The sequence below is a fragment of the Protopterus annectens genome, chromosome 9.part0 (assembly GCF_019279795.1).
Source record: "Protopterus annectens isolate FY-2018-M chromosome 9.part0, PAN1.0, whole genome shotgun sequence".
NCBI lineage: Eukaryota > Metazoa > Chordata > Ceratodontiformes > Protopteridae > Protopterus > Protopterus annectens.
Window position 1 is genome coordinate 869,308,116 of NC_056743.1, and position 23,611 is coordinate 869,331,726.

The 23,611-nt window shown below is 37.6% G+C and overlaps 1 protein-coding gene across 3 annotated transcripts in view; it reads left to right on the forward strand.

Annotated features, from left to right (window-relative positions):
* The window catches only part of B4GALNT1 (beta-1,4-N-acetyl-galactosaminyltransferase 1), a 2,012,712-nt gene that overhangs the window by 864,028 nt on the left and 1,125,073 nt on the right, over positions 1–23,611 (forward strand). For all 3 annotated transcript variants that reach the window (XM_044083592.1, XM_044083594.1, XM_044083595.1), the window contains exon 5: positions 10,282–10,319. In XM_044083592.1, coding sequence (XP_043939527.1) covers positions 10,282–10,319 — 38 coding nt within the window. The remainder of the gene's footprint in view (positions 1–10,281; positions 10,320–23,611) is intronic.

Sequence of the window (23,611 nt, forward strand, 5' to 3'; positions counted from 1 at the left end):
AAGTTTGCCTATACCTAAAGCTATTAAGTGTTATAAAGATGATAAAGGAATGTTTTGTATGGTTACAGTACAGATTAATGGAAAGACATATACATTAATCAATGTATATTGGATACCAGGAATTGGCATTAATACAGTGAAACACCATCTCAATAAGATCATATCATTTTCTATAGGAGATATTATTTTAGCAGGTGACTTTAATTGTATCCTACATGAAAAATATACTACTACTATAGGAAAAAGGAAAATTACATCTAATGCAAAACATTTAAAGGATTTTGTTAATTTATATCATTTGAATGATATTAATAATCAGATAGATTCAAAATCATTACCATACACTTTTTTTTCTAATAGATATAAAACTTATTCAAAAATAGATGGTCTTTATTTCTAACCAGATGGTAACAGACTTAATTAATTCTAAAATCATTTTGTGTCCTATATCAGATCATAATTCAATTGTCTTTGAGTTTATGATAAAAAGTACTTACAATGTTCAGATCAAAAGGATACCAGCATACTTAACTCAACTAAAAGACTATAAAGATTATATACTTTCAGAAGTGCAACATTTTTTAGACTTAAACAATACACCTGAAGTCTCCATTGTTTATGTTTGGGATGCTTTAAAATCATATTTATATGGACAAAGTATCAGATGGTATAATAATAAAAGGAAATCTTGGGACAAGGAATTACTAGATATTCAAAGCAAATTAGACTTATACAAACATAATAATAAAGAAAATATTATGGACAAAAAAGTCATTGAAGAAATAAATAAATTAAATGAGAACTACAAAGAAATTTTAACTCATAAAGTTAAAATAACATTAGAGAAATATAAGTTTTTGTCTTACTCAACAAGTCCCAAATACTTACATAGACTTAAAAATAAAACAAAAAGGTTGAATAAACAAAATCATATCAAAGAAATTTTCTCTCCAAGGAAAAATAAGAATGTTTCTAGTTTACCAGAAATATTAGATGAATTTAGAAATCACTTTCACAAAATTAATCATAATAACATTAACATGGAGCCTAAAGATAAAATAAAGAAATTTATAACTACAAACATGAACAAAAACTTAATAAACAACAGACTAAACTAATGGATAAAAATATTTCATATACAGAGGTTATTACACAAATAAACAAGCTTAAATCAAACAAAGCACCAGGTAATGATGGTATTATACCAGAGATCTATAAAATTCTTCCCAAAAGTACTTACTCATTAATACATAAGGTTTTATTTTGGCCCAAAATGAGTTAACAACTCCCCATCTTGGCAATACACATTTATTTCACCAATTTTAAAACCCAATAAAGACCCAACCAGATGCACTTCATATAGACCTATTTCATTACTTAATGTTGACTATAAAATGTTTATGAGTATTTTTGCTGATAGATTAAAGACAATCATCCCAGGCATTATAGATATAGACCAGACAGGCTTTATTGTAAATAGAAATACTTTTGATAATATAAGGAGAACTTTAACGTTAATTGATTTTGCAAATAGGAAAAAGAAAGATTTAACACTTATTAGTCTCGATATAAGTTCAGCATTTGATTCAGTAAGTTGGGACTACTTGTTTATCTTACTGAAGTGCACAAACTTCTCAGATGCATTTGTAAATCTAATTGAACATCTATATAAAGGAGCATTGGCTTACATTAAGATAGGAACATATGTCTCACAAAAAATACCCATTTTAAAAGGTACAAAACAAGGGTGTCCACTCTCTCCACTATTATTTACTTTAATAATGGAGCCTTGGGCTAATTTGATCAGAAACAGTACTGATATGGAAGGATTTGATATATATGAAAATACAATATCTAAAATTCAACTTTTTGCAGATGATGTTCTAATTACATCAGCTGGATCTAACTCTTCTATGCAGTCCTTATTTGATAAAATGATGGATTTTAAAAATATCTCTGGTTTAATATTCAATGAAGAAAAAACTAAAATATTACCAATATACACACGAAAAAATGTCCTCATTAATGATTTTAACAAATATATACCCAACTCAGGTCAGATAACTTACTTAGGTATAATATTAACTAAAGATATCAAATCTATTATACATAATAATTATAGTACCTGTCTTCTTAATATACAAAATCTTTTAAATAGCTGGTATAGTATGTTTTTTACCATGGAAGAGAGACTCACAATTATTAAAATGATAGTATTCCCTAAGATATTATACTTAATACAATCAATAATACTCCCACCTACAAAAATAATTATTAAGAAATTGAATTCACTAATGTTAAATTTCTTATGGGCACCTAATAGACCTAGGATTGCATTAAAGAAACATACTAGTAGCTGGTCTCAAGGGGGCATTTCATTTCCAGACTTTAATTTATATACTATCTCTTCTATTATAAAAGTTATTACTTTGTTAATAGATCAGTCATATGTTGCAAGATGGAAAGATTACTGGGAACTAATTAGCATTCACTTCATGAAAATGTTTTTAATACATACAAATATTATTGTAAATAACCCCATGTTATGGTTACTAAAAGAATTTTGTACTTCATCCATTACACCAAAATATGTAGTTAGTTACCCATTAAACATTATTATCAGTTATCGTAATTTTATATTCATGCATCCTAAGTATAAGGAATGGAATTTTATTCTATTCCCTATAATGTATACACGAGGTATGCTTTTGTCAACCACCTCTGAAAGAACTCTTTTAGTCACAGAGAATGATCTAAAGTATTGGTATCAGTTGCTGTCTGATAATAAAGTAAAAAATTTAGACTTCTTAAAGCAAGAATTTGATTTGAGAGAAACATGTTGGTTAGAAATTCAGACTTTTAGACAACATCTTACTAATAAAATTGATTTAATGTCTTTAACAGTTAAAGAATCTGTTCCAATACTGATTGATTACTTGATATTAAATTTACAACATAGAGTTTCTGATAAAGGTAATCTCTCATACATACATAAAATTATCAGAGAAGAAACTCATTACAGTTCAGATACCTATTGGAATTATTTCATTTCCATTAATGGTGAATCACCAAAACAACAAGATAAACAATATATATTGGAATCTGCTTATAAAACTACTTCTTCCATTAATTGGAGACTTTTTACTTGGAAATTTTTACATAGATCCTTCTATACACCTTTAATGATGAATAAAATAAATAATAAAGACAACTTATGTAAAAGATGTAATGTAGAAATAAATGCTGATTGGGCACATATGTTTTATGACTGCAGGGGCGGCTCGTGGCATCGGGCTGCCGGACTGCAGCCCCCTCAAAATAAAAAATAGAAAGAAAAATTTAAAAAAATTTAGTTTTTTGAAATTCACGGACTTCGCACATGCGCAGTAGTCCCGACTACTGTCGGTCTATGCTCAAGGCAGTCCGGCAGTCCCCATAGGGGGACACAAGGAGACGTCTGTGCACTTTTAAAGTGCACAGACTCGCCAGGATTATGGGTCGCGTCCGGACTGCAAGAGCAGCAGCAGGACTCAGGAAGGAGCATTAGGATCTCGTCGGGCTTTCCTTGGGATCTCGCGGGTCTTTCAGTATTGCGCGGGAAGGATGTACGTTAGCTGGATATATTCAGGTAAGTGTATGGTGCTTTTTACCTTTAATTTACAATGTTTATTTGTGTGTGTATGGTGCTTTTTACCTTTATTTGTGTGTATGGTGCTTTTTACCTTTATTTGTGTGTATGGTGCTTATGCTTTACTGGAGTTTGTGTATGGTGCTTATGCTTTACTTGTGTGTGTGTGTGTGTGTGTGTGTGTGTGTGTGTGTGTGTGTGTGTGTGTGTGTCTGTGTGTGTGTGTGAAAATGCCCCAGGTGCTTATGGTGGTGTGGTAGGGAATACCTCAGGCTTGAACCCTGTACCCTGTATGCAGGTGTTAAAGACTTGAGTTCCCTACCCACCACCAGTTGTAAAAAAAATTCAGATTTTTGCCTCATATTCGATCTGATCTGTTCCTCATAATATCTGTGGTTTGTAAATGTTGCAATGCTTGATATTTGATGGTGTAGTAGTAGCATTGTTGCCTCACAGCTGCAGGTTCTGGGGTTTGATTCTTGGCTGGGGTTCCTTCTTTGTGGGGTCTGTATCTTCTCCCTGTGTTTGTGTGGGTTTGCTTTTGTGTCCTCCCATGTTACAAAGACATGTCTGCATTATTTCTTCCTGGGCCTCTGCTGAAAATTGTTTATTTGTTCCAAGTCAGACTGTCCTGATTAAAAAATGTTAAATAAAATTGACAGGCATTTGAATTTCAGACTTAAGGGTTTCTGAATGTTTAATTCCTTGCATATTTGATGGTGCAGTGGTAGTATTGTTAACTCACAGCTATAGGTTTTCTGGTTTGATTCTTGGTTGGGGTGGCTTCTGTGTGGAGTCTGCATCTCCTCCATGTGTTTGTGTGGATTTGCTCTGGTGCCCTGCCATTTTACAAAGACGTGTCTGCAGTTTTAATCCCTGCTGAAAATTGGTTTTGTTCTGTCCGCAGTAAAATTGACAGGCATTTGAATTTCAGACTTCAGGTTTCTGAATGTTTAATTCCTTGCATAATTGATGGTGCGGTGGTAGTATTGTTGCCTTACAGCTATAGGTTTTCTGGTTTGATTCTTGGTTGGGGTGGCTTCTGTGTGGAGTCTGCATCTCCTGCCTGTGTTTGTGTGGATTTGCTCTGGTGCCCTGCCATTTTACAAAGATGTGTCTGCAGTTTTAATCCCTGCGTCTCTGCTGAAAATTGTTTTTGTTCTGTCCGCAGTAAAATTGACAGGCATTTGAATTTCAGACTTCAGGTTTCTGAATGTTTAATTCCTTGCATAATTGATGGTGCAGTGATAGTATTGTTGCCTCACAGCTATAGGTTTTCTGGTTTGATTCTTGGTTGGGGTGGCTTCTGTCTGCATCTCCTCCCTGTATTTGTGTGGATTTGCTCTGGTGCCCTGCCATTTTACAAAGATGTGTCTGCAGTATTAATCCCTGTGTCTCTGCTGAAAATTGTTTTTGTTCTGTCCGCAGTAAAATTGACAGGCATTTGAATTTCAGACTTCAGGTTTCTGAATGTTTAATTCCTTGCATAATTGATGGTGCAGTGGTAGTATTGTTGCCTCACAGCTATAGGTTTTCTGGTTTTATTCTTGGTTGGGGTGGCTTCTGTGTGGAGTCTGCATCTCCTCCCTGTGTTTGTGTGGATTTGCTCTGGTGCCCTGCCATTTTACAAAGACGTGTCTGCAGTTTTAATCCCTGCGTCTCTGCTGAAAATTGTTTTGTTCTGTCCGCAGTAAAATTGACCGGCATTTGAATTTCCAACTTCATGTTCTTCAGAATACATAGTAGCACAACCTTTTTTTTTTTTAGCAATTTTTGAAGTTTATAAGATGAATATTTTAAATTTGTCCCTATTTTTGGGACTGTATTCCCCCATTATTGGCTTCGTCCAGGTTTTTGTGCTAAGGTTGACAGCTATGGCAAGAACTGAATTCACTGAATATGTTTGAGGGCTGTATTCCCTCATTACTGGGTTTGTCCAGGTGTTTTGTACTAAGAGGTTGACAGCTATGGTGAGAACTGAATTCACTAAATGATAGCCATTTAAGTTTCAGTCTTCCTCTCTTTTACAAAGCAGCTGATGTGGCGTAGTGGTATGTTACTCTGACTGTTTTTGCTCAGGGACCTTGGCAGTAAAATATATGGTGGCAACACAACATTTTATTCTAGCAACTTTCCAAGATTATACAAGCAATGTTTAATGTGTCCCTGTTTTTGGGCTTTTGACCCCCCCCCCCAATACATTTTGGCTTTTTCAGTTTTCTTGAGCTGCGAAGTTGAGATGCAGTTGAGTATTGAGTAGATTTTACAAGGAACTGAGAGCTGCAGGGGAATAGAAGTTTAGTGCTTTGCCAAGTTAATAATATAGCACAACAGGCTGTGTACTTGCTTTTGATGCAGAAGGTTGTGGGTTCTACTCCCACAAGGGGTAGATGCTGCCGTACTGAGAATGTTCTCCTTGGTGAAGATACTAACTATGAGTTCGTTATCAGTTTGCCATCCATTTCCTCTTGCAATATTATTACTAGCTTATCATTTTTAATGTAATATAGGCAATTTATTCCTGAGGGCAACAGACACTTTATTTTTCGATGAAACCATGAAATATAAAGGTGATTGCTAGCAGCAACCGCTTCATTAGTTACAGATTTCTTTAATGTGGAATTATTTAGATGACTGACTTCAGAGATTGTGCATATTTACTGATAATGGACTGTAGAATTGTGCATATTTACTGATAAAGGTGGACTGTAGAATTGTGCATATTTACTGATAATGGTGGACTGTGGAATTGTGCATATTTACTAATAATGGTGGACTGTAGAATTGTGTATATTTACTAATAATGGTGGATTGTGGAAGTCTGAGTAGACTTTTTTATGATAAATGTTCTCAACTGGGCAGTTTTGCCATTATGGGTGCATATGGATTGTTTCATTGCTTACTGGAAAAAATGTTCAAAACAAATTTAAAACACCCTGTAACAAGTGTACTGTATTGTACAAGGAATATAATTTTAGTACAATAAGGAAGGTGTATCAAAGAGCACATGTATGTTTCATATGCAAGGAGCCTATGATTCGAAAACAGCCCAAAATTAATCTTTATCTGCCACTGGCAAAATGTATTTTCTTTGAATGTGGGTTTCAATGTTGTTTCAATGAATGTGAGTTTCAAGGGCAGAGAAGTTTTAATGCTAAGTTTTCATTGTGAGACTGCATTGCTTTGTTTAACAGATGACTTAGTGTTTGTGCTGTAAAATACAAAATAAAACTTTCAAATGAAGTCCAACTCATCATAGAAGTAAAGCAGTATGCACATTAGTGTTTATGGTAAATGGAGTGAAATAGCCAAGTATAATGGTTCATTGGAATGGCTGCAGAGGCTCCATTCAACCATTATTTTGTCAGGGGGGAAGGGCAGCAAACTCAGACAGGCCCAGCTGAACTATACCTCCCAACTGTCCAGATTTTCAAAGAATGAATAGATTTTTGCTTCTTATTTTTGGTTTGTTGTTCATAAAATTTGTAGTTTTAATTCCTAAATGATTTGCCAGAAGTCACTCTAAGTTTCAGACTTCATAACCTTCAGAAAAATGCATGTTAAAGTAAGAGCTGTTCTATCAACTGTCTCAATTTATACAAGAGCAATTTTAGTACTGTTTATATGTGCCCCAATATATTTGGCCTTGTTCAGATTTACTGCATTAACAGGTTGAGAGGTACATGCAAATAAATTGCTTTATAGAATTAGGCATAGCCAACCTCTCAACTGTCCCCAGTTTTGGCTCAAAATGTTGCTCTTCCCCTTATAATCCCTCCATAAATAGCAATTTTGGAAGAAAACATGGAGGGTTTACAATTAAGAAATAACTGTAATAATCAAAGTTATAGATTACTTGAAATGCATGTAGATTCTTTTATATTTTGTCAGCTGTTCAAGGTAGCAGTACTAATATTAAAGTGTCCCTTCTTTGACAGGTAGCAGCTGTATTGTGTGTCTATTTTATATTTTTGCATCACGTTTTGTCCATTTTCATAAAATTGTGTTTTTGGCAAATTAGTGACATCACTAAAGACTGAAGTTAGAAAATGACAGACATTTGAGTTTCAGATTTTATACCCTTCAGAAAATTCATACTAATGCAAGACCTATTCTATTATCTTTCTAAGTTTATTAGAGCAATATTTAAAAATTGTCCTTATTGTTGGGCCTTTGTCCCACTTCTGTGTATGGCTTTGTCCAGATTTCTTGCTCTTGAGGTTGAGAGGTATGACAAATGTGTCAGGGCCATCACAGTCAGCCAGAGAGATTTCAAATTGTGACATGCTTGTTGCACCCCACTCCCCCATGTAGTGACTCTGGATGTGTCCAAGCAAGGCAAGGAGTATTTGTATCTACCTTGGATGGGGAGGACACACTGCATAAGTACTACAGTGGCTTTTCATCTGTCCTTGATTTTGCAGAATGGTCTGGTTTCTGTCATATTTTTGTACTGTTGATTTATGCTTATTTCTCAAAGTGCCTGTTGCTCTGTGTTTTTAAGTAGCAATGCTTTAATGACCATAAGGTAAGCTTGTCTGAGATCGTAAGATGCAAGTAAGCTTTAATAAGCATACTGTTAAAGAATTGCCAACATTGAAAGCCTTTCTGTTGTTGCCATGCAGAGAATACTTGACTAGATAATGTATAAGCCTTGGGTATTAAAGGACAGGATTCCATTATTTTAAAAAGCTCATTACACTTGTTGGAGACTTCCAGTCATCTCTACAGACTTTACCCGTAAACTAAACAGAATGCCAATCATGTGTGGTCCATAACCTGTACAGTAATCCTTTAAGCAATGTATCTTGAGCTTGTTTCTTGTTTGCTTTTCATTTTTTACTTTTATCATGTTTTCCCCATGAAACAAGTTGTCAGGCAGCAGGTCTTTTTTGGATCAGAAACATTTTTACAAGTGGGGGCATCACATAGATTTCTACTTTCAGCATGTTACTTGGTACTTTAATAAAGGTGAATATATTATAATTAGAACTGCAGTGCAAGGAGAAGTGGTTTGAGTTGAGTGCTTCTGGTTTTTCTTATACTTGATTTTGACTGGCATTTCAGTAATGTATTTAAAAAGTAATTTATTTTTTCATGCCTCACAACCTTTTGTTTCCATCTAGATATTAAGTAAGCTGTCATGCAGCCAATGCATTGAATTATTTTTATTCTTCTACACTTATTTTTGTCTTGATTGGACTTTCATAATGATGGTTTGCCACCCAGGGCAGCACATTTAATTAAAGTTAGTTTTTTGTGGTTTTGTGCATAGCTCCTCCCCTTTCTGGTTGACCACACCCCCTCCCCTTGACCCCACCCATTCAGCTGTCTCCTGCAGCCCCCCTGTGATTTGAAGTCACCAGCCGCCACTGTATGACTGTATAAAATTGAAGGAATATTGGAAGTTAATCAATGATTTTTTGCAGGCCCTTTTCACAGATAATTTCATTGTTTCTAAATCACTTATATTATTTAACACACCTGTTCCTAAAAGTGTTAAAAAGTTAAGCTTCCCTTATTATGGTCTATTCTAGCAGTGGCTAGAAAAATAATAACCAGAAATTGGATTTCAGATACCCCTCCTTCATTTAATGAATTTAAAAATGTTATGACTGAAGTGTGTCATATGGAATTGATGACAATAAAATCAAGAACTACTAGAAAAACATCTTACTATATTATATGGGATACTTTACAAAACCTGTTAAAAAAATCTTAGTCTCAATAGCATGACATTATAGTTTAATCAATTGATTTGATTTGTAGTGGATGTCTTTGTAAATACTTTGGTTATTTTATTGAATGTTATAACTATTTCTATTTTAATTGCTTGTATAAAATTGTTATGATATTTATTTTGTATGTTAAAAACAATAAACTTGTTTTAAAAAAAAAAAAAAAAGAAAGTTCACTCCAGGGATCATTCCAGTTGCCCTACTGGATAGGGGCACTGTGAACTAACATTGGGTGGCACGGTGCCTGGGCAGTTGTTTTGGCCTAGGCTTGTAAAGGCTCCAGGGGCATTAGCCTAGTACACACCTATTGACCGTTTACGCACCCAAACTGTCACTTGCTTGATCAGAGTCATATAAGGGGCAGTTAAGTGCTTCACCTGTTTTTGTGGGCTTCATGCTGCTGCAGCAGTAAGGAATTTGAACATCTAATATTATGGGTAAGTACAACTTATACAAGTGTACTTTCTGAACTAGGGCCTGCTTTCCCAGATTTAGCCACTTTGTCATGTTTCCATAAGAATACTGATAAAATATGCATGTGCATTATTATCATTTGTTTCATCTCACTTTATAACTAAAACTTTATGTTTGGTATTGGTGAACAGATATTTTAGCTTTTATGCAGCACTTAGTTCAGCTGATTCTAAAGATTCTTTTTAGATTTCCCATTAAAGTTAAGTGCGTATTGTGCCTTTTCCAATGTATTAATTATGCAACTGGTAATAAAGGCAAATAAGTCATCTTTGTAATGGTGAATCCCAGTACTTATTGAGAGGTACTTCTTTTTGTTGTATTGTCTATGCAGGTAGCTCTCAAAACCAAATTCTCTGTACACTTCTGTTTAGTTCCTTAGTATTCATTACTTGTGAGCTCAGTGTATTAGCTCTATTCTTATGTTGCTTTTTCTATTTACAGGGCTGAGTCTGCAAGCATCTACAAGGGACATTTACAGAGTAAGACATATATATTTTTACTTTTCTTTAGAATAACTGGTTAGAGATTTGCTTTCTTTTACCTACTAAAATTGTTAAAATTAAATTTTTGAAATTGTGTAATCCTTTAAATACATGGTTAAACTTTGCATGCCAGCAGATTCTTGAGAATCACTTTTTTCAGTATATCCTGACTGGATGGGTATTAAGAGGGGAGTAATGGACCACATTTGTGTTGTGAGGCCTATTCAGACCTCTCAGTCATGAAAAGGTCCAGTGTTTCCCTAAACTGCTCACCCTGGAGGGTATTACTGCACTTATAAAATGACAACAATAGTGCTTTACACCATTTAAAACATTTTTTACTGTGTTGCAAACATTTTTATGTCTGTTTCAAGTTTTGGAGAAAAAGTAAGCTCTTATAAAGACTAGATTCATCGAAGCATGATTTATATACCATGTGGTGTGCACCAGGGACGTCGGGAGGCATACGCACTGTACTGATTTCAGTACAAGTTTTTTAGAAGGGGGGGTAGCATTTTTGAAATAAAAAAAAAAAAACAAACATACATATTTCTTCCTTTTTAAGAAGGTGCTGGCTCCTTTAAGGAGGATACCAGCCATACGTACTGAATTACCCGGTTTTACCAGAGTTTTGGGGTCAAATAATGGGGTGCCACGATTCCAGAGTGGCACCCCTTGATTTCCGCCTTTTTCTCAGGCTTTTTTTTTAAATTTCTTTTCTTTTCCGTATTTTGTTGATGTCATCGCGTACGCGATGACGTCAGCACCATCCGCCTGTCGGAATTGAGCTCAAGGGCTCAGGTGCGGCTACATTTCCGGCTGGCTGCCTCTTTTTTGAATCGTCTATGAGTGGGAAAGGCTACTGTACTACTGCTCGGCGGCTGCAGACCCAAGCAATCTGGAAAAGATCTGCGAGCGTGAAGGATACAGCTACTGCTATTTGGAAACTACCGACTAAGGAAATGACTGCAGTTCTGTGTGTGGGACGGGGTTATCGTCTGGCCTGGGCTGCTTCGTGGAGGGAAGGAAACGACTGCTGCAGCAGCTGCTTCAGGTATGAACTGGTGTGTGTCAGTGCTCAAAATGCAAGTGGCTGGGCGATCTGTCAATCGCAATGCAAATTGCAAAACTCCGGAGTCTTGATGAATGGTAGCATCTCTTGTGTAGTAACGGCTGCTGCACTGCTGCTACTAAATTACAAATAGCAGTTGTAGTATCTTGCAGGACCCCAACATAGCTTTTTTAATGTTTTCCCCTGCTGTCTGCTGAGTCCTGACCATTAGACTCGGTCTTAGTTTACTGGCCCATTTGTTCCTCGTGGATTAGAGTAACAGGCCATAATTGAGGTAACCATCTGGAGTTTTTCAAATTTTGATGTTTTACAGCATAAGCCCATGTGTACCCAGCAACATGTTCAGGATTCAGTGTACAATGGTTGTCAGCAGGGGTGTGTAACCTACTACTACTATGAAGGTAGCCATTCCCTCCTTAAAGTTGATGCACTTCTGGGGGCCCCTTGTGTTCACCAAGGATTCAACCATGGAACTGCATGCGCTAAGCATTTGCTCCATCACCATAGCCCTAAGAGAGGTAATTTGTCAAGGTCTGTCACTACTCACCTTTCCCATTCCTGCCCCTGCAGGTACCCAAGCTGCTTATCCAACTCGGGTCATCTAAGTTTCAGTCAGTGCTTTCTCCTTCTTTGTCAACAGAGCACTCTCACCCTTACCTCAGGTTAAGGCAATCATGTCTACAAGCCATAAGCAAGTATTGGAACTCATTGCTTTAGATATAATAACTATAACCTCCAGTCTGACTAGGGTGTGGCACCTGACTGACTTCAGCTATGTGCAGTTACAATTCTGAAAAGAAAGTAGTTTTTTATTCAACTAATACACTTGTAAATAATTCCTGGCCTACATAACCTGTCTGCATGTGATTTCAGTACTACCTAATGCAATAATAAATGAATGTAAGGAAATTCAAACACTTCCATTATGCAATACTCCTAATTGCCAATGTTGTGTACCTTGCCTTAGCTATTGTTTTGGAAGTATAAAATTGGAATGTTATACCTTCCTTCTTTGTAATATCAAAGATACGTTTATTTATTTATATTTGGGCAGGGTTGCATAAATACAACATATGTGGTTGATAAGAATTTTATATAAAGTTTCTAATGGGTATCTCCTTAACTACTGGGTAAGGGGTGTGTGTATGTGTTGATCTGGCTAACTACTGGGTAAGCTTTCATTCTGCGATTAATTTATCAGAAGTCTGTGCGTTTCTGTTTTTTTGCTGAGCTGCATTTGTAAATCTCATTTTTTATGTTAAATGACTTCATTTCAGGTTATCTGCAAGCTGCATTTGTAAGTCCCGTTTGCCGTTTCAGTTTTATTGGGTGTTTCAGATTATCTGCTGCAACTACTAGGCAAGCTTGGCAGTGTACAATTAATTTAGCTTTCAGTATGCAATTAATCAGAGCTGCAAGCTTAGTCTGTTTTTTTTTTTTTTTCCTGCTGCTGTGTTTTAACCTTTGGTGTATGTGTAATTAATTTAGTTAATTTAGTTTTCAGTGTGCTGTGTACTGTGCAATTAATTTATCAGACCTGCAAGCTTAGTCTGGTTTTCTTTTTACCTGCCTGCTGCTGTGTTTTAACGTGTCTGTGTGTGTGTAGAGTTTTAGATGGAAATGTTCTGAATTGGGTAGTTTTATCATTACTGGGTCCATCTCCCACAGTAGGTAGATGCATTGCTGATACTGTACTGTGTTGTAAAGGGGGGTGGATGCTGTAGCCTGTTTTGGCGAAGATATCTCGTAGCAACTATGAACCTGTTACCAGTTTGCCATCCATTCCCTATTGCAATATTACTAGCGTATCATTGTTTTTAATGCAACATAGGCAATTTATTCCTCAAGGGCAACCGGCACATTATTTGTAGATGAAATTGTGAAATATAAAGTTGCTTGCTAGCATCAGCCTCTTCATTAGTTACAGATTTCTCTAATGTAGAATTATGTAGATGGCTTTTACTAGTTCAGAGATTGTGCATATTTACTGATACTGGTGGACTGTAGATGTTTGAGTAGACTTTTATGTTGGAAGGTGTATCAGAGCATGTGTATGTTTCATGTGCAAGGGGACTATGATTTGAAAACAGCCCAAAGTTGATCTTTATCTGCCACTGGCAACATGTATTTTCTTTGAATGTGGGTTTCAATGCTGTCTCAATGAATGTGAGTTTCAAGGGCAAAGAAGTTTTAATGCTAAGTCTTGTTTCATTGTGAGACTGCATTGCTTTGTTTAACCGATATTTATTGGTGTTTGTGCTGTAAAATGCAAAATAAAACTTTTCTGGCAAATCATTTAGGAATGAAGTCTCTAAATGACCGACGTTAAGTTTCAGACATCATAATCTTCAGAAAAATGCATGCTAAAGCAAGACTTGATATTCTATCAACTGTCGTAAGTTTATACATGGTCAATTTTTAGTACTGTTTGTATGTTCCCCCAATATAGTTGGCCTTTTCCAGATTTCCTGCATTAAGAGGTTGAGAGGTATGTGCAAATAAATCGCTTTATAGAATTAGGAAAATCCAAACCTCTCAACTGTCCCCAATTTTGGCTCAAAATGTTGCTCTCCCTCTAATAATCTCTCCGCAAAATAGCAATTTTGGAAGAAAACGTGGAGGGTTTACTTTTTATAAATAACTGGAGTTATACATTACTTTTATTTCAGAAATGCATGTAGATTCTCTAATTTTGTTAGCTGCTCTAAGTTAACTGTGCTCATATTAAATGGTGTCCCTTCTTTGACAGGTTCCCAGCTGTATTGTCTGGCAATTGTATATTTTTGCATCACGTTTTTGGTCTGTTTTTCATAAAATTGTGGTTTTCTGGCAAATTAGTGGCAAATTGTTAAAGACTGAAGTTAGAAAATAATGGCAGACATTTGAGTTTCAGATTTCATACCTTTCAGAAATGCAAGACCTACTACTATTCTATTATCTCTTCTAAGTTTATAAGAGCAATATTTAAAAAAATGTCCTTATTTTTGGGCCTTTGCCTCAGTTTTATTTATGAGTTTGTTGCTGTAAGAGGTTGAGAGGTGTTGTGTGTGGCAGGTAGCATACCTCTCAACTGTCCAAATTTTGCAGAATGTCCAGATTTTTGCCCCATATTTTTTGTCTGTTCCTCATAAATTTTGTGATTTTCTATAAAATCATTGAAGGCTGAAGTTGCTAAATAATGACAGACATTTGAGCTTCAGACTTCATGTCCTTTAGAAAAATTCATACTAGCACAAATCCTGTTATTCTAGCAACTTTCTCATACTAGCACAAATCCTGTTCTAGCAACTTTCTAAGTTCACGAGAGCATTATTTAATATCTGTCCCTGTTTGTTCTAGGTTTTGTCCATATTTCTTGCACTAAGAGGTAGGTACTTTCTTGCACTAAGAGGTAGGTACTGTAGGGGTGTGTGTGAATGAAACATCTTAGTTAGGGGTAGCAGGTGGTTAGTAATTTACTCAAGCTCAAAACCTGTGCCTTAGTTACAGAAAACAAAAGCATAAATTCTCTACCCCAACTACCATGCTGCATTTTTCAAAGAACTAACATTTCAGGTTAATTTTCAATTCAAGGAACAGAGTTTGAGTGAATTTATATTATATTACTGAAGAGGCATTACAGCAAATGCCTCTTCATCGACACTAAAAGTGCGAGCCGTGAATTACGAGAATGGCCGTAGCTTGGCTGGGGAGGGGGGTAGCAGTTTGAGAGCTGTGAGTACAAATTTGAAAATCCTAGCTACACCCCTGGTGTGCACTTCTAAGAGATGCAGTTACTTTTATCTCAGGTAAGCCGTGATAATGAAAGAAATGGAAGAAAACATTTGTAAAGTAGTCAGCATAATTGCGTATTGATTTCCACTTTTTTATTTTGATTTTCTTTTGATTACCCATTTGTCAGACATCCTATACTGGAAAGACTTTATAAGACAGGGACGACTGTCTGTAAATAATTTCCTTTTTACTGTTTTCTTTGTATATTATGTAACTAGCAGTAGTTTCACGTGGTTAACAACTAGTTTCTAAGTAGCATTGTAAGGGAGTCTTGTAGATTTTAACGTTAGTTTATTTTACAGAGCCGTACTAACACATTTCAGCAGCAGTGCCTTTTGTTTATTATTAATGGATTTCTTCTGAATGATTGCATTGTTAATTTCAGTTTTTAAACAAATCAAATGTTCTATAAAGTTTTCAGTTTTGTCAGGTGCAGACTACGGCTGACGATAGTAGTGAAGCAGGTGCAGTGTAAAACAGCTATCAGTCATTCATGTCCTGGGCAAAGTCCTTCCTGAAAAAATAAGTTTTTCCTGAGAAACTGGTATACTTTGGACTGTTCTGTACCACAGGTTTTGAATACTATGAATGCTTGTAGAATCATATTGTGTTTATTTTATTTGACATTTGTTTACCAGGAAAGTCCAACGGGGCCAGGAAGAACACATTTTCAGTGGAGGCCTGGGAGAAAAGCTCCGTTAAGAAAAAATGTTTATAAATGAACAATATTAACATTCAGATTAGCATTATAGTAAGAACATAAACATTCAACTGTAACAGTAGCTCAAAATATAACATTTGGTTACAAACATAGGATAGTACAAGTGTACACTCAATATAATTCCTAGGCTAAGCACAGCATTACATATAGAGGTAGTCTTGGAAGATAATAGTGTAGCATGAGGTGGCTGTTCAGAAGAAAAAGGAAAGGGTGTAGTAGTAGTAAGAACAGGGGAGGACAGAGAAAGGATGATGGAAGGAATAGAAGGGAAAGTAAAGAAGACAGAGTTGTGGTTACAGGGGTAGGTGGTGGAAGAGTCATGAAGTAGCAAAAGTTATCACCCAGAGGTTGAGCAGGAGCAGATTCAGGATTTGGAGAGGTGTTCCTTAAGTGAGAATTTAAAGGATGTGTGTATACGGTTGGATCTGATAGATAAGGGGAGGGAATTCCAGATTTTTGCTGTGGAGAAGGAGTATAAGCTATGTCCAGCTGATTTTCTGGGACGATGCTGTATTAAAAATTAATTCTTTTCTGACCTGAGAAATCTGTTAGCTATGTAGCTGTGGAAGATAGTATTAAGAGCTGGGCAGGCCATGGTTCTTTGAATGATTTTGTGTGCCATTTTAAGCTGTACGAAGGTAAGGTATTGTGAAAGTTCAAGCCATTTGTTTGAGAATGTGGAGGGGTATGCAGTGGTGAGTGAAATATTTGCATTGTTGGCAAATTTAGCAATTTTATTGTAGCAAGTTTCCAGCTAAGATTTTAGGCTAGTTTGTAAATTTGTGAGAACTGGAGCACCATATAAGAGTGTAGGTAGAAGACAGGAAATGGCTAGAGTGCGTTTAGTGGGAGAGTCTTGGAATGATTTGCGCCGGTAGAGAATGCCAAGTTTTTGGTGATTTTTCTTAATACTGTTTTGAATATGTAGGTCAAACTTAAGGTATTCATCAGTGGTGACGCATAATAGTTTTTGTATGGGGAACATGTTCAAATGTTGTGCTATTTAAATCTGTTTTTGAATGTTTGACATTTTTTTTGGTATAGCATCTGTGTGATGGACAGGACTGGTGCTTTGGGGGACTTTCATAGTGTTTTTTTTTTTTTTTTAACCACAAAACCACGTTTTGTCTGGCACTGCATTTACCAACTGCTGTAGGTTCTGCTGTCTATCATTGGAGGCTTCCTTTATGGCTGGACCTGTGGAGCAGTTACCCGTTTCCTTGCTTCTTATTTCCATCATCTACAAGAAGAAGAAAAAAAGTTGTCACGGAGTCACTGATTGTCAGGTCAGCTGTTTTCTTGCCTCAGCCACTAATGGGTGACCAGTGTAGCCGGTCTTGGTTCCTCGGACCACTCATTGTTTTCCCCAGTTCCTCTGGTATGCCTACGGCCACTAATGATCGGAGGATATACACTTCCTCTGCAACTGTAGGGTTCCCCTCTGTGGGCAAGGGAGAAACATTCCTTTTGTTATTGGGTTCCCACCTTGTCTAGATAGGATGCCAAACCCCAGAAGAGTGTGCCTACATTATGATAGTCTTTTAACAGGGATTCTCCCAGGAAAAGAAAAGAAAGAAAGAAAGAAAGAAAGAAAGAGAAAAGAAAAGGTAAACAATATAGTTTCTCTTGTCTATTTCGATGGACAGGGAATACTTGTTGGGATTTGCCAGAAGGTTGATTTCTGCTTTTACTGCACCTTTGCCCCCATCAAATAATGCTTTCTGATTCTGATTTTCAGTCAGCAGAGCAGGGATAGGAAGAAGGGTTTGTTATGAGGAAAATATGGATTCAGATTTCCGTACAGAAGGCACATCTTTTTTCTGAAGTCTTATCTAAAATGAAAGAAGTTTTTCATCAGGATCAAAATGATATTCTTATTGCCAAGCAGATGTGTTATGATTTGTTACAGTTGGATATTCCTCAACCTGCAGTTGTACCACAAGGTTTATCTGCTCTGGAACACAGAGTTGTGTAAGTAATCTTCCCATAACAGTGCATGCCTGAATGATTGGTGCTGCAGTAGCCTTAGCTATACGGGTTGTATCCTGCACAGGGTATAACAGCTAATCAGCTTCCAAAGTATTCAGGGCATTTTCCACATGCGCAGAGGTGAATCATGTCAACAGAGGAAAAGAAGCTAATGTCCTCACAGGACAATGCTAAGAGTATAGCAATAAAAAGTTCACAGCCTGGCTTAAAACTGAGCAAAAAATAAGGCTGGTGGAGGGAAAGAGCAGCTGCTGCAGCAATGATCATTTGAACATATATTGATGCCCTTCCATATTACTGTTGCAGTATTCTTTACATAGGTTCATAGGTTGGTACTAGGCTATCAGCCCTAGGGCCTATGCAAGCCTAGCCATAACAATTCCCTGGATATTTCTTCCCACAATATTTACTTCTCCAGGCCCCTGTCTAGCAGAGCGACTGACATGATCCCCGGAGTGAATTTCCTATCTCCCATCCAATCATCAAGGTTCCTTTTGAAGAGGGCCAATGAGGCGCTCTGCTTGATATGTATGGGCAGTCTATTCCAGAGTATGGGGAGTCTCTGGGTCAGGAACCTATCCCTCCAGCAGGTTTTGTTCATTGTGATGACAAGGTTTAGATCCCCAGAGCGTGTGACTCTGAGGGATTGGGATTTCTTTAAGTGGAGCATGTCCAACAGCTCAGGGTTTGACATGGCCTTGTATGTTAAGCAGAGATCGCCTCTGAGTAGACGATATGCCAGAGTATAGCTAAAGTTTTTTAGACGGTCAGTATATGGCATCTGCTTTAGGCCTGTGATTCTTTTAGTGAGGTATTTCTGTGGCCTTTCCAGCTGTTGCAGATGTCTTGTGAGATACATACCTAACGGGGCATTATACTGTATAATGGGTCTAATGAGGGATGAGTACAGTGGGACAATGACCTCCTTTTTTCTGGATGAAAAGCCCTTAGTGATGAGGTGTGCCACATAGAAGGATTTCCTGACTGTTGTGGCAATGTGGTTATCGAAAGTGAGACCACTGTCCACCTGTGTCCCTAAGTCTCTCATCACACTTTTGATAAGGGATTCCCTGCCAAGAGTAGCCCAGCGTACAGCCAGTATACCAAAGCCGTAGAAATATATAAACATCGTATGTCTCATGTATGCTACCAGCACAAGGCATAGGGCATAAAGGTGACATACAAACATACATACCTCAGAACTTCTTTGCTGTGAGTCCGAATGCCATCATTGAACTTTGGTCTGAACCCTCCTTCTGTGCTGGTTACTGAGCCATGATTCAGATAATTGGCCATTAGGGTTTCTTCTTATCTATTTCTTCTTTTATTTTTGTGAGTTTACATGTCATCCAGAAAAGGAAAATGTCCGTGTGGGAGGCAGATTCCCCATAAAGATCATCACAAGCAGTTTCTGTTCTGTTTGGGGTATTCTCATGACCATACCCAGTGTTCTATCTGCCATAGATGCATGGCTAGGCTTAAAGAGGCCCTTGTGGTCGTTAGCCTAGTGAACACCTATGAACCTATAAGCATCTGTCCCTAAGACCTTACATAGGTGTATGTCTTCCTTGTCAATCTACCTAGACAACCAGCATCTTACATTGTTGGTGCAAGGTGCTATGGTGGAATCCTCCTGTCCTGAAGTCAGCCATCTGCCAAGAAAAAGGCCAAAAAACTCAGGTCTGATTCGGCTGCTGTCCCACTTCTCCCAGACATCCCAAAAAACTTAGGTCTGATTCGTCTGCTGTACCGCCTCCCTGGACTTCTTTGTCGAGGCTGGTGAAAACCCAGAGGATAGCCTGGTTGTTGTCTTGGATTCCAATGCGGTAGCCTTGCCGGAGGCCAGTATGGATCCATTTTCTCACATGTCCTTAGAGGCTCTGCAAATGTCCGGTCCACTCCAGATGTTGAGGGAGAACCTTCACTAATTATTTCCTTGTCCCTCACTTTTAGGTTCTGGAAAGAAGACAGGGAGAAGGATAGCTTGGATTAAGATAAACTCCGATACCATTTTAGGAATAAATGAAGTATTGGTTCTTAAGGACACTGTGTGTTTGTGAAAAATGAGAAAGGCTAACCTACCATGACAGCTTGCAACTCAGATATTCTTGCAGAGGTCAGAGCAATTAGTAAGTTTGTTTTCCATGTTAAGAAGGTCATGTCAGCTTGATGATCTGGTTCAAATAGAGCAAGAGGTAGACTTTCTAACACAAAATTAAGATCCCAAGAACAAGCCACCTGTGTCTTGGGGAGGCTTCATATTTGGCACCCCTTTCAAAAAATGTTCACATGAAGTTACCTTGAAAGAGGAGAGATCCATGACCAGACATGTTGAAATGTCTAAAAAGTGAACCTTGATTAAAGGGTAAGACAGGCCATGGGATACTAACTCATACAAATACTGTATAACCAGAGAAACACTAGCCTTGAATGAGTGCTGGTTCTTTTGTTGGCACCAACTAGAAAACTCTTTCCATTTGCTAATACATGATTTTCTAGTAGCAGGTTATCTTTCTTCCATTAATACCTGCTGGACATTCTTTGGAAAAAAAGGTGCCTAAAAGATATTCAAATTCTGTCATCCATGCAGTTAGTTGTAGTTGTTTGTGGTCAGGATATGTCAGAACACTTTGATCATGCGTGAGTAAATCCAGTCTGTGGGGAAGCATGTGGTAATTGCCCCTAGCCATTTCCAAGAGAAGGGAGAACCACTGTTGCCTGGCCCAGAAGGGAATCACTACAGTTCTATTTAGGAAGTCATTCTGAATCAGTAGAATACCCCTGGAGATTAGTGGAATGGGTACAAAACCGTACAGGAACATTGCTGTCCAATGAAAATAAAATGCATCTGTTTTTCAAGCCTTCTTGCATGGAGTCCTGAACCAGAATTTTGCGGGCTTGGGAGTGCCTTCTGTGTGGAGTCTGCATGTCCTCCCTGCGTTTGGGTAGCGTTCGAAAGACATGCGTGTGTAAATGGGCGTGCCTTTGCTGAAGGTTGGGCATCAAGCTGGCACCTCGGCGTTTTGTAAAAATCTACTGCCAATCATTAGCTGTGGTGACCCCTTACCGGGAAAAGCCGAAAGATAAACAACAGCAACAACATTGTTGTGAGTGGAGGCAAATAGATTAATTTGGGGTGTTCCCCACACCTGGATCAATTATTGCAAAACCCCTGATTCATTTTCCATTCATGAGAATTTGTCTTTGTCCTGTTCATATGCTGTATCCCAGGCTGCCATCATTGTCCTGCACAGAGGGTAAGATCTGGTTCCACCTTGCTTCTTTATGTGCCAGATTTTTGTGGTGGTGTATGTAAACACTTGAAGAGGTCCTGGAGACCACAGATGGTTGAGAGAATGGAATGCATTTATAAGAGCTAACATTTCTTTTGTGTTTTGGTCTGTCTTTTTTTTTCCAAAGACCTTACAGTTTTATCCCCATAGACATTGCTCCCCTAGCAAAAGTATATGGTGTCTGTTGTGAATGAAAGTGTTGAAGCAGAAAGGGAGACCTGGATTTTCTGAAATTTGGTATCTCCTAGTTAAAACCTCCTTGTTCAAAAATCCCAAAACTGGAATTTGAAAGTAGGTGGTATTACTGGTAAGACAAAAGAGATTTCAGGCACCATTAGATTTTTCTCATGTGGAGTTTTGCAAGAGATAATTTTGAGTAGTATTATAGATGGTATGGGACCCAGAATCCTGAGGAATTCCCTTGCCAAGAGGTAGTCCGAGCTGAAAAGCACGGAAATAGATATAAATAAATACAGGTGACTTTTTCATGTTTGAAAAAAGGCTCTTTGAACTAAGATGTACATGAGACACCCCTTGAAAGCAATCTTATGAGGAGTCAGGCAAGACTTCTGTTAAGTTCCCAGCCTGTATAGGAGCTTCCATACCCAAATATTCCCGATGCTTTGAAAAAGACTATACAAAGATAAGCAAGACACCTAAATATGGAAAAAGTGTGAATACCTTGCAGTATTAGATAGACATGTGTCTGTCACAGGAGCCAGACACTTTGCAAACACCCTTAGAACAGTAGATAGACCAAGGGTAATGCATAGTGCTGATAGTGTGATCCAGATACAGAAGGCTTTAAAGATCTGAAATGTGGATGTTTAAGAATGTGATGATATGCATCTTTTAAATTTAATGTCACTAGAAAACTTAAATGGGGAATAAGGGTTAGCAAGTTGTGAGGAGATAGCATTTTGAACTTGAGAACTATCACAATCTGATTCAGAAAGAACTGGTGTCCAGGAATCTTCTGTCTTGTGCCAGGAGCATCGTGGAATAAAACCCTTCCCCTGGCTAACTAAGGAGGAGGTACAGCTTCTATCACCCACTGAGTAAGCATATGCTTAATGAGAGGAGTTGAAGGAAGAGTCTAGTCTAGGGGTTGTAAGGGGTTGTAAGAAAGAATCCCCCGAAAGGGAGGGATAGACTCCCATTGCTATCTGTAGCCTTGATGGATCACTCTCAGAACCTATCTGAAGGTTCAAAATTCCTGGAAGGATTGAAGGTCTGCCAAATTGGGAGGATGTTGGAATTCCTTCATATAGTTTTTCAGACGTATTAAACTCTCCTGTGGTCTGGGGGCTTCCTTCATTCTTTTTGGAACTTCCCTGCCATTGCTTTCCAGACAGTTTGCTTTCCAGCAGCTTGCCACCATTTATATAGCTTTATAAAGAAAGCAGTAGGTAGAACATTGAACACCTTGACAAACATAGAGAAGAAAGGCTGAAAATCTGAGAGATCCCGTGAATCACCTTACCTCTCTTATCACACTTTTTAATTACTTCTGCAGCAGAGGATTCCAAAACTAGTTCTCTGTCCAAGGGAGAAATCAGAATCTCGGTTTTGAAATTTTCTGGGAAGTTTTACAAATGCAGCCAGGCAAACGATTCCAGTGGCAGCAGTTCTTGAAGTGGCATCAGCAGAATCATAAGTACATTTCAAACACTGGTTAGTCAGTTGAGAGATAACAGTTGTTGTGCAAAGCTGATTTCTCCTCACAAGACAAAGCAGATGCCAGAATATTCCTTATATTCCCTCAAGAGGCAAGCATAATCTTCAACATATGAGCTTGACAGATGAGAATTCTGAAAACAATTATTGCAGAAGAATACATTTTCTCATTGTTATTAAAAGCCTTCCCATCCTTGTCAGAAGAAAAAGGGGATAGTATTAACCATGTTTAGCAGTAGATGGGTTCACTAAAGCAGTAGTTGCGGAGTCAGATCTGGGATGAATGTATAGAGACATAAGACTAAAGTACTTTATAAAGTCTGTCTGCTTTGTTGTAGGCAATGAGCTGTGACAAAAATAACCTCCAAAGCAGACAGAAAAGCAGTAAAAGGTGTAGGTTTTAGAAATTCCAGTTGTAAGAAATCAGTTTGAGAGTCTGAGAAACATTACTTTTTTTTCCGCTGAAACAACTGATTTATTGTAGAAATAGTTTCAGAGAAGGTGAATCCTTCAACATTACCAGCTGTAGTCATCCTCTTTTCAGAATCTGAATCAGAATTTTGTGGAGATGGCACATTGTGTATCTTCAGAATCATTTTGAGGGTCAAACTGTTGAATATCTTCAGAAAGTGAAGAATCCATTTTTCTTTTACCAGAAGCAGGTATAGATGACGTGTCAAGAGCCTGCAGCAAACCATGAGAATCCAGTAGGTTACTCCAGCAAAAAGGTTACCTAGGGATGGGCTCAGATTTCTGGCTAGGA